Source organism: Fringilla coelebs, assembly GCF_963513975.1.
Source record: "Fringilla coelebs genome assembly, chromosome: 9".
Classification (NCBI taxonomy): Eukaryota; Metazoa; Chordata; class Aves; order Passeriformes; family Fringillidae; genus Fringilla; species Fringilla coelebs.
This window is the reverse complement of record NC_140067.1, coordinates 1,214,977-1,230,755: the sequence shown is the minus strand read 5'-3', so window position 1 is coordinate 1,230,755 and position 15,779 is coordinate 1,214,977. Positions and strand designations below refer to the sequence as shown.

Genomic DNA, 15,779 nt, shown 5'->3' with positions numbered 1-15,779 from the left:
GCGGGGCGGGAGCGCATGGACCGGCAGCGGGGACGGGGCCGCATCCCCCGGAACCCCCCGCGCTGCCCCGCGGAGCTGCAGCCCGGCTGGAAGCGCTCCGGGAAACGGGAACTGTCACGGGAACTGATGAAGACAGAGGGGGAGCGAGAGGTAAAAAGGAGCTTTTGATATTCGCGATTTTGTGGGGTATTTATTCCTCCAGTCCCCCCTCCAGCAAATTAATGATAATTATTGGCAGCTCTGGAAAGGAGCCCGAATGTTGCTCCTGGCTTTGGGAGGGAGGAAAAGCAGCTGGAGGCTCAAAGGCAAAATCTGGGATTCCTGGAAGCTGCAAATGTTGTGTCCCCTCATTTCTAGAGCTGCCCTGACATACCCGCGCTGAGGTGTCCGAGGTAAGAAAAGCTGATCACAACCAGGCAGAAAAACTGAATTTATGTCATTGATGACCTGAAAAGAGAAGGAACAACAATAGCGGGATATTCAGTCATTTAAAACTCTGTTAAACGTGGCAGGGGGTCGTGGGAGTGCTGAAAAAATGAGAGAAAGCAAAAATCAGCTGACAGAGAAGCTAAAATGAGAGTGGGTGTGCCTCTGGACGAGCCCCTCGCTCTGAGCAAAAATTCTACTTACTATGGCCTCTTCCTCTTCCCCTCCCCTCCCTCCCCTTCCCTTTTCCCCTTCTTTTCTTTTCCCCTTCCCTTTCCTGTCCCGAGCATCCCCCGGGCCGGGCCGGGGCACAGACGGAGCTCGGAGCGGCCGCGGGGCTCGGGGTGAGTAACCCCGGCCGGGACACCGGGGGTACCGGGGCAGCCCCCCGAGGGGTCCGGGGTGAGTAACCGGGGTGAGGGACACCGGGGGTACCGGGGCAGCCCCCCGAGGGGTCCGGGGTGAGTAACCCGGGCCGGGACACCGGGGGTACCGGGGCAGCCCCCCGAGCCTGCCGGGGCTGGGCGTCCCCCGGTGCCGAGGGGCGAGTCCCGACCGCGGGCAGCGGGGACAGGCGGCACCCCGCGGGATTCTGCTGCCCCGGGATTTTCATTGCCCTGCGATTCTCCTGCCCCGGGATTTTCATTGCCCCGGGATTCTCCTGCCCCGGGATTTTCATTGCCCTGCGATTCTCCTGCCCCGGGATTTTCATTGCCCTGCGATTCTTCTGCCCCGGGATTTTCAGTGCTTTGGGATGCTCCTGCCCCGGGATATTCCTGCTCCAGGACGTTCCTGCACTAGGATTTTTTTTGACCCGGGCTTTTCTTTGCTCCGGGATGCTCCTGCTCTGGGATTTTCATTGCTTTGGGATGCTGCTGTCCTGAGTTGTTCATTGCTTTAGGATGCTGCTGTCCTGGGGTGTTCAATGTTTTGGGATTCTCCTGCCCTGGGATGCTTCTAACTCAGGATTTTCTCTGCTGCGAGATGCTCTTGTCCTGGGATTTTCTTTGCCCTGGGATGTTCCTTACCTGAGATTTTCTTTGCCCCGGGATGTTCCTTACCTGGGATTTTCTTTGCCCTGGGGTCATTCTGTCCCGGGATTTCCCTGCCCCGGGATCCGTGTGTTCCCGGCGATGCTGCTGCCCAGGAATTCTCACTATCCCGATGTTGCCTGCAGGCTGGGATGGAGCAGCCCCAGGAGAGCAGTGCCCAAGGCCCATCCTGAGCAGGGCTGTCCCCTCCTGGCATTCCCTGGGCTCTGATTGCATCCCCCACTCCTGGCAGCTTTGGGGAACAGCCCCGAGGTTTGGGATGACCTGGGGTGCCACTGTCCTCACAGAGCTTCCCCAAAATCTCAGCCAGCGTCAGTAACTGGGGATGTGTGAGATTCGGGGCACAAATTTGGGGTTATTCTGCCTGAAATGACTGAGATGTTCCTCTTTCCTCTGCTGCCCGGTTTTTTGTTCCTGCCAGTTCTTGGAAAGCACAGCAGAGGCTTTTTAGGGAGAAGTGGGGTTGAAAGCCAGCTCTGAGCTGTGGGGCTTCACAGCTGCTTTCACTTCAGAGCTGCAGGGACAGCCAGAGTCCCTGGGCACATCCACGGGGTGCCAGAGAGGGTGGCCTGGCCCCCATGAGGTTTTGGGGGGAAGAGCACAAACAGGCCCAGGCTGGTGCCCACAGACACCCCCTGGGTATTTCAGTACCCTCCAACCTGCAGTGCTGATTTCCCTCCCTGCTGTGCCACCTGGGGAGGTTTCCCATTCATTTCCCCCTATTCATTCCTCTGAATTTCCCATTGATTTCCCCCTGTTCATTCCTCTGAATTTCCCATTCATTTCCCCCTATTCATTCCTCTGAATTTCCCATTAATTTCCCCCTATTCATTCCTCTGAATTTCCCATTCATTTCCCCCTATTCATTCCTCTGAATTTCCCATTCATTTCCCCCTATTCATTCCTCTGAATTTCCCACTCATTTCCCCCTATTCATTCCTCTGAATTTCCCATTCATTTCCCTTTTTCTCACCTCCGAACTGGAGTTGTTCCTCAGCAGTTTCTCATCCTTTACTCCCATCATAGCTCACACCCTCTGAGCAAAGGCTTTGAAGCAGGCTGGATTTTGAGGCTGGTTTTTAGGCTGGATTTTTGGCTGGTATTTAGGCTGGATTTTTGGCTGGATATTGAGGATAGATTTTAGGCTGGATTTTAGGCTGGATATTGAGGATGGATTTTATGCTGGATTTTGAGGCTAGATTCGAGGATGGATTTTGCCCGTTGTCTCGGGTATTTCGGGCACTTTGCTGTCAGCAGCAGCTGTTTGCAGGCTGTTGACACAGCCCCCAGGTTTAGTGGAAGGCAGAGCATTTCCCTGAATAGCTGCTGAGATTGCTCATCCTGGCACTTACGAATCACCTACAGAAGGCACCACACGAGGAGCTCCTGGCTGAGCTGAGGCGCTGCTGCAAGGCTCAACACCACAGCCTCTGGATTCAAACAAAACCAGAGAATGCTCGTTAGAAAGGTCTCAAAAAATGAGCATTTGGGATTTTCTGAACAAATCTTTTTTCTACTTTACTACTTTCTTCTTCACCATAAAGTAGCGAAGCAGAAAAGAAGTAGGAAACCACGAAGATCTGTACATAATATCCCCAGTTTTTTGGAGCTGGTAACAGGAATTCCTCTCTCTCCAGGCACCAAAATGCCATTTCCACGGATCGTGCCCTCAGCACTTTGGTTGGTGCTGCACCTCACAGCAGGTAAGAGAGGCTTCTTCCTACAGCAATTATCTCTCAGATGAAGCACTCAGCCTAATTAGGGTGGGGTTTTTCCAGCTTCTACACCAGTGAATATCTTCCTTTCTGGGGTTAAACAGTGATGCTGGGAGATTGTTTGGTTTCCAGCTCCAGATATAACTGTTGGGTTTGTGAGAAAAGGCCCCCGGACAGGCAGAGCTCATGAACAGGAGAAAATGGATTCACAGAATCCCAGAATTTGGGTTTGGGTTGGAAGGACCTCAAAGCCCATCTAGAACCACCCCTGCCCTGGCAGGGACACCTCCCACTGTCCCAGGCTGCTCCCAGCCCCATCCAGCCTGGCCTTGGGCACTGCCAGGGATCCAGGGGCAGCTCAAGCTGCTCTGGGAATTCCATCCCAGCCCCTCCCCACCCTCCCAGGGAACAATTCCTCATTCCCAGTCCCATCCATCCCTGCCCTCTGGCAGTGGGAGCCATTCCCTGGGTCCTGTCCCTCCATCCTTGTCCCCAGTCCCTCTGCAGCTCTCCTGGAGCTGCCTCCTCTGAGCTCTCCCTGGATCCTTCTCTCCAGGTGAGCACCCCCAGCTCTCCCTGGATCCTTCTCCTCTCCAGGTGAGCACCCCCAGCTCTCCCTGGATCCTTCTCCTCTCCAGGTGAGCACCCCCAGCTCTCCCTGGATCCTTCTCCTCTCCAGGTGAGCACCCCCAGCTCTCCCAGCCCGGCTCCAGCCCTGCAGCAGCCCCGGGTCCTTCCTGCACCTCCTGCCCCAGCTCTGCTGACACAGGCACTTTTCCAACCCCAACAAAAGGAGGGTTCTGGCAGTTTCTGCCTGGGGTTGTCTGGGTTTTTGGGGACTGGGAGCAACCCGGGGCTGCTGATCCCAGCCAGGTTCCTGTGCAGAGCCTGGATTTCTCCACCAGACATCTGGGGAGGCTCCTGCTGGAGCCCAGCCTGTCCTGCAGCCAGGGAGGGCTTCCTGCTGAGGCTGTTTTGCCCTTCCCTTGCAGGACCCTGCAGGAGGGGGGCAGTGAGTGCCAGCAGAGCCGCCCGTGGCGCCGCACAGGTCTGTCCCAAGGGGACCATGACAGCCAGCCCCTGCTGTGCCATCCCTGGTGGCACCAACGTCACCCTGTCCTGCCAGCTGGCAGCCCCACGGGACTGCTGCTGGGCAGTGATTTTCCTCAACGGCTCTGAGCAAATCCGAGCCCAGGGGGGCTCAGTGAGCAAAACCCTCCTGGTCACTGCCCACGGCAGGCACTACTTCATCTGCAAGTGCATCTGTGAAAGCAGCAAAAGTGTCATCTGTGGAATCGACATCCAGTGTGGGAGTAAGGAAAATCCCTTCTTAATCACTGCCTAAAGGTCTTAATTACTTCTTACAGCTCCCCTGTGGGAGAGGGAAGCCTTCGAGGCACTGCCAGGGGGTGGCTTTGTCCAGGACTGCTGCCGGCTCTTCCCACTGGGAATATTCCTGGCTGGAATTGAGCAGCTCTGAAGGGATTCCTGAAGGGAGAGAGGCTCAACAAATCCACCTGCCCAGAGCAAACAACTCCCTCCCTGCCCTGCATCCCCTCAAATGTCTCTTACCCGCATCTTTGGGGAAGAGCCCCTGGAGCCAGGCTGGCTGGAGCTCTGGGCAGCCTGCTCAGGCTGCAGATGTTGGACTGAAGGACCCTGAAAGGTCATGAATGTCAGGACTGACCAGAACTTCTGCTTCAGATCCTCCAGACGAGCCCAGGAACGTGTCCTGTATCCAGAAGGGGACACAGGGACATCCCACCTGCACCTGGCACAAGGGCAGGCTCACCTACCTCCACACTGCCTATGGCATAGAGTAAGTGCTGGGCTGTAAATACAATTAACGCCTAATTATCTCCTGCAGCGGCTTCCTCATCATGCCCTGCATCCCCCTCAGGGTGCAGTGAAGAGACTGTGCCAATCCATCCCTGTCCCCACACCCCAGGGCTCACCCTGCCCCCATGTCCTGGGGTGACTCCCCCGGCCAGGACACCCCACACCCCAGGGCTCGCCTTCCTGGCTCAGAAAATCCAACCAATCCTTTCCTCCTGCTCCAGGCTCTCCAACGGGACCCACACCTTTTCCTTTCCAGAAGAAGATCCCAGTCAGGTGTTTGGCTCTGGGGCTCTGAGCAAGCTGGATTTTGACTCCAACTACACCGTGGTGGTTTCTGCCTCCAATCAATTAGGAAATGCCTCTTCCCAGCCACTCACCTTCACGCTGATAGACATAGGTAAGGCACCACTACCCCCCTCTCAGTCAGCCCCAGACCTTGGGGGAGACCTGAAAATAGTCAGGACCTCTTGGAAAAACATTAAACATTAAACCTCTTGGAAAAATCACCCATCCAGCCCAAAGCAATAATCCCATTTTTCACCTAACCCTCTTCTGGGCTCTGCTGCCTCTCTGAGCCCCGTTCCTTTCTCTGTTTTGGTGCCAGTGAAGCCACACCCTCCTGACTTTTCGGTGGAATTTGATGATTCCTCGGCCACCAGCTGCACCATTGTGTGGCACCACGAGGCACAAGCAGGGTACTGCAGGCTGAGGTACCGTCCCCTCGGCAGGCACAGCTGGAGCACGGTAATCCTGCTGGGATTCAGGGGCTTCTGCAGCTGCTGGGCAGGAAAGAGCTCCGGGGAGAGCTCGGAGCCCTGCCGGGGCCTGAAGGGGCTCCAGGAGAGTTGGAGAGCAGCTGGGGACAAGGATGGAGGGACAGGACACAGGGAATGGCTGGAGGTTGAATTAAGGTGGATTCAGATGGGATATTGGGAAGGAATTGTTCCCTGGGGAGGGCTGGGATGGAATTCTCAGAGCGACTGTGGCTGCCCCTGGATCCCTGGTAGTGCCCAGGGCCAGGCTGGAGCAGCCTGGGACAGTGGGAGGAGTCCCTGCCAGGGCAGGGGTGGCACTGGATGGGATTTAAGTTCCCTCCCAACCCAAACATTCCTTGATTCCACGAAGTTTTTACTGGAAGTGGCAAAAATAACGTTTTGCTGAGAGCTGAGCACATCACCCAGACAGAGATTTTGTTATTGGCACGTAAGAAATGAGGGATTTTTCAGATGAAGCCCTGCAGGTTTGATGATCCCTTTGAGTTTCTGAGGCTGCCTCAGCTCAGGGTTTCTCTGCTGTTTTAAAATCTGTGTCTGAATCTGTAACTCAGCCTCTCGCTGCCTGCAGCCCTCGTTCCCTCGGGAGTTTAACCCCGATTTCTCCATCCCCACTGAAGGTCGGGAACTTCAGCAGGGATAAACATCATCTGCAGGGGCTGGAGCCCGACACAGCCCACGAGTTCCAGGTGAGCTGCAGGATGCTGCCCGGCCGGGGGCTGTGGAGTGACTGGAGCAGCAGATGGGGCAGCACCCCAGCAGCAGGTGAGGAACTGCCCTGCCCTGAGCCCCTCCGGGCTCTGCCCCCACGGCAAACCCCAGCTCTGGAGCCCAAACTGCTGCTGGGCTCTTCTGGGCAAACCCCACACCCAGACCCCGAGCCAACAGGGAGAAGTTTCTGTAAGGAAATTGTGTTTTTAATGAGCAAAGGGTGAAGCTGTTCCAAACCAGGAATTTCCAGAGCTCCCTGAGAACAGCTGAAGGATTTGGGAGTTGGAATGAGATGATTACCCTGGTAATTCTGTGATTCTCTGCTCCCCTGCTTGGCTTTGGCTGCTCTTTTTTGTGAATTACTTGGGCTGGTGCTCTTCTGACTCACCCATTTCCCCTTTCCCCGTGACAGCAGCAGTTTCTGTAAGAGGCATTGATTGATTCGGGAGGTGTGAACTATTCCCTGCCTCCCCCACCTTCCTCTCAACAGTTTTCTCCCCTTTTCTTGTCACCCTGAGTTTGTGGCTGTCACCCCCACCCTGCCCGTGGGGTTTTTGGCTGATTTTTGTGCCCTCAGAGCAAGGGGAGGCTGCAGACAAGCAGCTCCAGGTGCATCCTCACCGCTCTGCGCTGCAGGAGCTGAACTTCTCCACAAATTGTCTCCTGGCAAACCCAAAATTAAACCTTTCCAAGGAGAAATTCCTGTTCCTTCTCCTTTTTATGTGAACTGTCAAAAACCTCATTCATGTGGCTCACAGGCTTTCAAACCCAGGCTGGAGGGCAGCAGATGCAATCCCATATTCGGATTTTTCTGCTCTGAGCTCGCAGTCGATGCTCTGGTTTTATTTCTGCTCCTGCTTTTTTGTTTCTGTTCCAGTCACTCTCTGCAGTCACTCCAGGACAAGCTGCTCCCAGCATGCTGACCTGGAGGGGTTTGTGCCTGTGCTCACCAGCTGCCCCCTGCTCCAGCTATTAATGATTGGTGTTTGAATTGATGAGTTGGTGCTGCTCAGGGTTCTCAAGGAGCAAAGCTCTGTCATCCCCTGTCACCTCAGCTTTCCTTACATATTTATCTCTGATGCTGGATTTTGGGAGCCAGATCTGCCCTTTGATGCATTTTGGGAGGGTTCTTCAAAATACCAAGAGTTTCCAGTCAGAACTGTGGAAGGAACCAGGAGTTTCAGCTGCCTTGGACAAACTGTTAAGGGCATTTCTTGGACAGAAAAATCCCACACATCCCCACTCATCCGAGGCTGCCTGTTGTTCTAGGATTGATGGAGCCAAGCCCAAGGACCTTCAGGAGCCTCAAATTTATGCAAAGACAGGAGCTAATGCTGTGCTTTGATGTGTGGCTTCCCTTGGGAGCCATCCAGATTACTGAGGTCAGGACAAAGCCACCAGCACATCCAAACTCCTTTCCCTGGGTTTATGGCTTGTTCTCCTCCTGATCCCACCCTCAAAGCAGCCAGACAGCAGCAAACCTGGGTTATCACACCCTGCAGCATTTCAGGGACATTAAAAAGATTAAATTTGAATTTCCTCAGGGGTTTTACCTCCTTGTTTGTTGGCTCCAGACCCCAGCCATTGCCACTGCTCTGTTTTTCCCTCCATCCAGTGCCAACAGGGACCCTGGATGTCTGGTACCGGCAGCGGGAGCTGGACTCAGGGCTCCAGAACCTCTCCCTTTTCTGGAAGGTGAGTGCAGTGAAACCCCATGGCCTGGTTGGAACAGACAGGTGTCTGCTAAGGAAGGCAGGGACCTCCCCTGAAATGGAAAATGGAAAACCCCTCCCTCTGGATTATTATGACTTTGAAATTAAGGGGCTCTCAGGCAAAGATATGGGAGCAGGAATAACAGGTCCTTATTGGGGAAAAAATAAAAATAAAATGAAAATACAGCAATACCAACCCACACTGCCAGAGTCAGAGCAGTCCCTGTCCCCCTGTGTGTCAGGGTGGCGGCACAGTCCCGTGTCAGGGTGGCGGCACAGCCCCATCCCAGGGTGGCGGCACAGTCCCATCCCAGGGGTGGCACAGTCCCATCCCATCCCATCCCAGGGGGTGGCACAGTCCCAGGATCCTGCACAAGGGGGGAGTTTTCCTCTGCAGCTCCAGGGCTGCTGGAGCTGGGCCTGCTCTCCCTCTGGGAATGCAGGGCAGGAGAAAGCTGCTCCTCTGGGAATGCAGTGGGCAAAGGCTGCTGTGCTGTCCCAGGGCAGATTGGATCCAGGTAGGAATGCTTGGCTCCTGCCCTGGGCACAGCATCTCCCCATGGGATGATGGAATTTGATCAGCCCTGCAGGGACACTCATGGCCATGGACAGCAGAAATCTCCTGGAGGGAGGATGGGCTGTGGGAGAGATAAAGAAAACAATGAACAGAGAGAACTGCCCCAGCTCTGACAGATGGGGATGGAACACACAGCCCCAGCCACACCTTGTAAGCAAGGATAGCCCAGCAGAGGCAGCAAAACCCAGCCAGGTGAGAGGGGAAATGAAACTAGAGCCACCTGAGAGGAGAAATGATGTTTTTTAGGATGGCAGGGAGGGACTGAACCCTGGCAGAGCACAAAGATTTCACCAGTTCCCAGGGACAGGGACACAGATCAAAGGTCCCCTCCCTATTCCTCCTCTTACTCACCAGCATTTTTCTGCCTGCAATTTCATGGAATGCCAGAATTATTTGGATTGGGAGGGATCCTGAATGTCATCCTGTTCCATGGCAGGGACACCTCCCACTGCCCCAGGTTGCTCCAGCCCCAGTGTCCAGCCTGGCCTTGGGCACTGCCAGGGATCCAGGGGCAGCCACAGCTGCTCTGGGAAATCCATCCAACCCCTCCCCACCCTCCCAGGGAACAAGTCCTCATTCCCAATCTCTCATCCATCCCTGCCCTCTGGCAGTGGGAGCCATTCCCTGGATCCTGTCCCTTCCTCCCTTTATCCCAAGCCCCTCTCCAGATTCCCCAGCTGACAGCATTTTTGGGATCTGCTGGGCAGAGCTGGGGGCTGGGACCCCACAGGGAACATTCCATACAGAATTTGGTTTAAAACCCACCAGAGTTGGGTAAAAAAATTCACTGTGTTCCCCCCACATCACACTGCAAGCGAAAGCAGAAATTCTCATGTAATTCTGTGACCCCAGACTTTGTGGCTTCAGCTTGCAGACCTTTATCTTGCAGCACTTTCTTTATCAGGAGTGACTTCCTGCAGCATCATTCATAAAACGGGGCAATAAACTGCCTTTAGAGGTTTCACAGCAGCTCCCAAGCCTGGCTGACACTCAGGACCACTTCCTACCGAGGGTGTACTCTTGTTCTCACACAAACACCCAGGAAAGGGTTGAAAATTTAATTTCAGCAAGTTTCCAATGCTGCCTCAGTCCTGAGCTGCTGCCAAAGCACTTAAAACATTTGGTTTGTGCTTTGTGCTTTGTTTCGTTATGACAAACATCAGCCAAACAAATGAATTAATGTCACAGAAACATCAGGAAACTGAAACTGAGAGTACAACTGCAGGCACCCAGAGGGAGCCAAAACCAGGGTGTGGTGTTCCACAGGCTGTCAGAGGTGTGTGTTCTGAGTGGTTCAATTTAAATAATTCTTTATGGTGGCTTGAAGTAAAATCCAAGGTTTTCCTCCCAAGCAAAACCTGCTCATTTTAACAAATCCAGCTGAGCAGTTGATCATCTTTTTTTTCCCTCCCTTGTGAAAAGTGTGGCTTTCAGTGAAAAAAAAAAAAAAAAGTGTGAATTCAGCCTCAGGACAGGAAGGGTTTCAGTGTCCCCAGCTGTGCTGCTGCTGGAGCAGTCAGCATCTGACAGCAAAACTGGAATTGGGGGGGAAAATAAATCCTGGAATGGTTTGGGTTGGGATGCACCTCAAAGCCGACCCAGTGCCACCCCTGCCATGGCAGGGACACCTCCCACTGCCCCAGGCTGCTGCAGCCCCAGTGTCCAGCCTGGCCTTGGGCACTGCCAGGGATCCAGGGGCAGCCCCAGCTGCTCTGGGAATTCCGTTCCAGCCTCTCCCCACCCTGCCAGGGAACAATTCCCAATTCCCAATCTCCCATCCATCCCTGCCCTGGGTCCATGTAAAGCCATTCCCTGTGTCCTGTCCCTCCAACCCTCATCCCCAGTCCCTCCCCAGCACTCTCAGGTGGCAGCACCGTGTTCACAGGCCCTTTCCCCGCAGGCTCTGAGCAGGTCGGAGGCAGGAGGGAGAATCCTGGGCTACACCGTGACCTTGGAAGCCCTGGAGCAGGGGAAGCTCCCGGCACAATCCCACCGCACCACCCAGACCAGCTTCTCCCGGGTCACCCCCAGGGCGGGTCACAGGGTGACGGTGACGGCGCACGGCCCGCGGGGCAGCTCCGTCCCTGCGGCGGTCCTGACCCACCGGGGCAGCCCAGGTAAGGCTCCCGCGGCTCGGGAGCGCCGGCAGCGCCGCCCGGCTGTGCCGCACGCCTGCAGGGGCTGGGTGCCTCCGCCTTGTGGCACCTCGGCGAACCTCAGGGATGTGCAGATCCGCTTTTCCCTGCGGTTCCTGCGGGTGAGCAGCCCCAGCTCTCCCAGCCAGAGGGGCTCCAGCCCTCGGGGTGTCCCCGTTCCTCCTCTGGAATCACTGCGGCAGCTTCACATCCCAGAGCTTCCATCGGGGCAGGGTGCTGGGCTGGGGATGGCACAGCCCGGCCGAGCTGCGGGTGCCCCATCCTTGAGAAAAGCCAGGAATGTCACTGCTCCTGCCAGCAAACCCTCACCCTGCCATCAGCACCTTCTCTTTGCCTGTAATTCCTTTTATCCCTCCCACGGTGCCAAAGTGGACGAGACCCAGCAAACCCCACATCCCCGGTTTGACCGAGGCTGCAAGAACCTTGTGCTGACAGCGGGTTTTGTTCTCCCCTGCAAGATCTGCCCCCTCCCCAGCGGGTCTGTGCCCTGGGGCTGGGGAACAGCAGCATCCTGGTGAGCTGGAGCCCCCCTGCTGGAGCCACCCTGCCCGTCGGGGGGTACCTGGTGGAGTGGGCAGAGCCCTGGAGGGAGCCACGCCTGCAGCCCCAGCACAGCTGGGTCAAGCTGCCCCCGTCCCACCTGTCTGCTGTGATAGCAGGTAATGCCACCCCGGGCTGGCACGGCATCAGCTGGCTTGGAAAATATTCTTAGCAACAACTCAGGTGGGAATTTGGGCTCCAAGACCAGGCTGGACAGGGCTTGGAGTAGCCTGGGATGGTGGGAGGTGTCCCTGCCATGGCAGGGGTGGCACTGGATAGGCATTGAGGATCCTCCCAACCCAAACCAGTCTGGGATTCTATATTTCTATATCTTCTATATATTTTCTATATTTCTATATATTTCTATAATTTTTACTAAGATCACTTTCAGGGACCCAGGGGCAGCCACAGCTTCTCTGGGGATCCTGTGCCAGGGCCTGCCCACCCTCCCAGTAAACAATTCCTTCCCAATATCCCATTTATCCCTTTCCTCTGACAGTGGGAAAACATTAACTTTCAGTTTAAAGCCCAGGAAGGCTCTGCCAGGCTCAGTAGATCAGAGAAAATTTATTTCCCTTCTTTATGAAAGATCTATCAATAATCACAAGATTTATCTCAGATTTAAGCAGCTGCTGCAATATTTCTGCCCTGACTGCAAATCCTTGAAGCAGCAGCTCTGCAGCTGTGATTTCTCCCCCCAGAGCACATCAGAGATAACATCTGCTATCAGATCCACGTGTCTGCACTTTATCAGGACGGAGCTGGGCAGGCAGCATCAGTCAGGGGAAACTCCACAGCTCAAGGTAAACCCCAGGAATGTTGTGCAGGTGTTTGTAAGCCGTTTGAAGCTCAGCTCTAACACCAGTCCTGTGCCTTGCAGCCCCATCAGCTGGGCCCCAGATGTTCACAACCCCCTGGGCCAGCGGTGTCCTGGTTTCCTGGGAGGAGATCCCAGCCCCGCAGCAGAGGGGCTGCATCACTGGGTACCACATCTACCTGCACAGGAAGGATGGGCAGGGCCAGCCCGAGGTCCATGGTGGGTGCCTGGGGCTGGAAATGCTTCCCCTGCTCCCCTCTCATTGCTGAGGGTCTCCTGAGGGATCACTCGAAGTCACTTTCAGCCTGAAACTATCAGATTTATCCCTGCTTCTCCCTGCTCCTCCTTTTCTTATTCCTCTCTTTCTTCCTTACCTTCCTGATCTCTTCTCCTTTTATTTTTCTTCCTTCTCCTCTTATTCCTCTTCTTATTCTTCTTTCTTCCTCTTCTTCTTCCTATTCCTCCTCTTATTCCTCTTCCTCTTCTTTTTTTTCTCTTACTCATCTGCCTTTTCTTCTTATTCCTCTTTATCCTCTTCTTCTTCCTTCTCTTTTTCCCTCTTCTTCTTCCTATTCCTCCTCTTATTTGTCTTCCTTTTTTCTCTTACTCACCTTCCTTTTCTTTTTCCTTAATCCTCTTCCTCCTCTTCTTCCTTCTTTTTCCCTCTTCTTCTTCTTCCTATTCCTCCTCTTATTCATCTTCCTCTTTTTTCCTCTTACTTGTCTTCCTTTTCTTTTTCTTTAATCCTCTTCCATCTCCTCTTCTTCTTCCTCATCATTCTTCCTCTTATTCTTCTTCCTTATTCCTCCTCCTCTTTTTCCTCCTCCTTCCCTTCCTACCTTCACTCCGAGCCCCGTTCCAGCTGCAGGCAGCAAGATCCCGTGCCAGGTTCTCCATTTCCATCCCTGTTTTCCCCCCAGTTGTTCCTGCCGGGAAGGCTCCTGGCTCCCTGCACCTCCCTCACCTGGAGCCCGGCGAGCACTACGAGCTCTGGATGACAGCGGCGACCGCGGCCGGGGAGGGGCCCCGGGGCAACAGCGACAGCGTCTGCCTGGAGAGTAAGGACAGGTGCCAGGGTGCTCCTTGCCCTTGGATCCCCTCTCCCGCTCTCTGGGAATGCTTTTCCTGCTCCTCTGCAGCCACTGGAGCTCTCCAAACGTGCTGAAGATCTCTTGGTGCTGAAGATTTGCAGTTTCAGCTGGGTTTGAGATGTGGAATCTCTTTCTTTGCCTTTAAGATCCCAGTGCTGTGCTGAGGTGTTTCCTCTGTGGTGAAGGGTGGTTTATCCACAGAGCACAGCAAGATTTGGGGTTTTTTTTCCTCTTTTTGATGGAGCTGAATGGTGGCTGCTCTGCATTCCAGGTGCTGGGGGCTGGGTGACTCTGGTGCTCGTCTGCAGCTTCTTCATCCTCTCAGCCTGCCTTTGCTCTGTGCCTCCAGCAAGGAGAGTGTGAGTGGATCCATCAGCTGTGTCCCAATAAAACCGGGGTTTTATCAGGAGGGATTAAATCCCTCAATGGATTGGGTTGAAAGAGATCTTAAATCCCACCCAGTGCCACCCCTGCCATGGCAGGGACACCTCCCACTGTCCCAGGCTGCTCCCAGCTCCAGTGTCCAGCCTGGCGTTGGGCACTGCCAGGGATCCAGGGCAGCCACAGCTGCTCTGGGCACCCTGTGCCAGTGCATTTTAAAAATCTTTACTCCTATCTATTTTAAATCAACCCTCTTTTAGTTTAAAACCATTTTCCCTTGTCCTACAGGATGATCATGCCCTTTCATGAGCATGGGACAGTGAGGATTGTTCAAAATGAAGGTTTCAGAGTACATGAATGATAATAAAAACAAGCTCTGAGCTTAAAATACACCTGTAGTCCATAGATACTGTGAATTTTCAACCAGATCTTGAAACCAAACTGAAGGGGAGCAATCCCTGAGAATTATCCCCATCCAGCCAAGAGCTCTGCAGGTGCCTCTGAGGGTGGATCCACGATCACACCTGGGTTAATTCCACACCCGAGGAGCACAAGGGTGCTGCAGGTCTCACCACTCACGTTTCTAATTGCATTTATCCTCCCTGCAGGTTCCAGTGGCTCCTCTCCTTCCTCCTGCCTCAGTGGCACAGCAAAGCCATCCCCGACCCTGCGAACGCCACGTGGGCCAAGAGCTTAGCTGCTGCCAAGGTAAATTAGAGGGGTTTTCCTTCTAATCCCACAACCTTCATTAAAAAAAGCAATTGGAGCAATGCGAGCCAGTAATCTCCTGAAGCAGCAAATCCAGCAATCTCTGGCAGCAGATAATCTCCGCTGGAGGAGACTGGAGGATGTGCTGGGTGAATTAAAGCCCAGAAGAAGGCCGAGCTCTCCCGTTTCCAGCGGGATCAGCGGCCGTGGGGAGCGAGTCCCAGAGATCCGTGCCGGGATTCATTCCGTGTCCCCCCGCAGGCGGAGCTGAGCGCTCCCTCCAGCCCCTTCCTGCCCGGCGCTTTCGAGGAGCCCGAACCGAGCCCGGTGGAGGAAAGCCCGGCTCACCCCGAGCCCCCCAAGCCCGGGGACAAGCTGCTGGTGGGCAGCGCCGGCAGCAGGGGGCACGGCGACTGGGCACCGGAGGGCTCGGCGGAGGAGCAGCAGCTCCCGGAGCTGTACCGGAGGCTGCTGGTGGAGGCGATGGAGCCCCCGGAGCCCGTGGCCGAGTACATCTCCAACCCCGCCCCGGAGCCCGGCCCCGAGCCCGACCCCAGCCCCCTCTCCGTCTTCCCAAGCGCATTCCTGCCTCCCGCCCTCTGCTGCCAAGGGAATCTGACTTTGGATCGAGTGAAACTCAGCGGCAGCTCCTTCCCGAGGTAGGCAGGGGGCGATGTGAGCCCGGCAAGAATTTTGGCACTTTACAAAGCGTTTCGGTGTGTTTTGATGTGAGCTCAGCCTGGATCTTGGCACTTTACGGAGTATTCTGGTGCTCCAATGCGAGCTCAGCCTGGATTTTGGCACTTTACAGAGTATTTCAGCATGTTTTGATGAAAGCTCAGCCTGGATTTTAGCATTTATGAAATATTTCAGTCTTTCAGCACAGCCAGTCCAGTCCCTCACATGTGACACCTCCGAGTGACAAAACCCTTCCCCAGTCACACCTCACCTTAGGACAGGGCTGCTCCTCTGCAGAGGCACAGCTGGGGATGCCAGAGCTGGATTTTGGGAGCCCTTCCTGCAGCCTGGGCTGCCTCAAGCCCTGTCCCACTGCCCAGCCCAGGATCAGAGCTGGAAATCACCATTTCCACCAGAAAGAGCAAGGAACTGCAAAAGGGAAGGATGGAGCAGCTCAGCCTCTCTTGTTCCCCCCCTGGCACCAAGTCACAGAGTCCCCAGTGTCACCAGGCCCACAAGGGACACAGCACCAGTGCCAGGGCCCCTTCCTTGCCTCAGCTCAGGGCAGGAAAATTCCTCAGCAGAACTAGAAGCAGCAGGCAG

General features: G+C 55.0%; 1 protein-coding gene across 1 annotated transcript; it reads left to right on the top strand.

Moving 5' to 3' along the window:
* Window positions 1-4,259: 4,259 nt before the first annotated feature.
* IL12RB2 (interleukin 12 receptor subunit beta 2) lies at window positions 4,260-15,161 on the top strand (the record flags this gene model as incomplete). The annotated part of the gene is made up of 15 exons (XM_084210947.1): window positions 4,260-4,506; window positions 4,898-5,012; window positions 5,254-5,429; window positions 5,637-5,776; window positions 6,426-6,570; window positions 7,094-7,174; window positions 8,132-8,211; window positions 10,706-10,922; window positions 11,420-11,620; window positions 12,203-12,304; window positions 12,382-12,537; window positions 13,239-13,376; window positions 13,681-13,768; window positions 14,399-14,498; window positions 14,760-15,161. 15 exons carry the CDS (start codon window positions 4,260-4,262, stop codon window positions 15,159-15,161), a joined length of 2,388 nt encoding a protein of 795 aa, XP_084067073.1.
* Window positions 15,162-15,779: the final 618 nt, after the last annotated feature.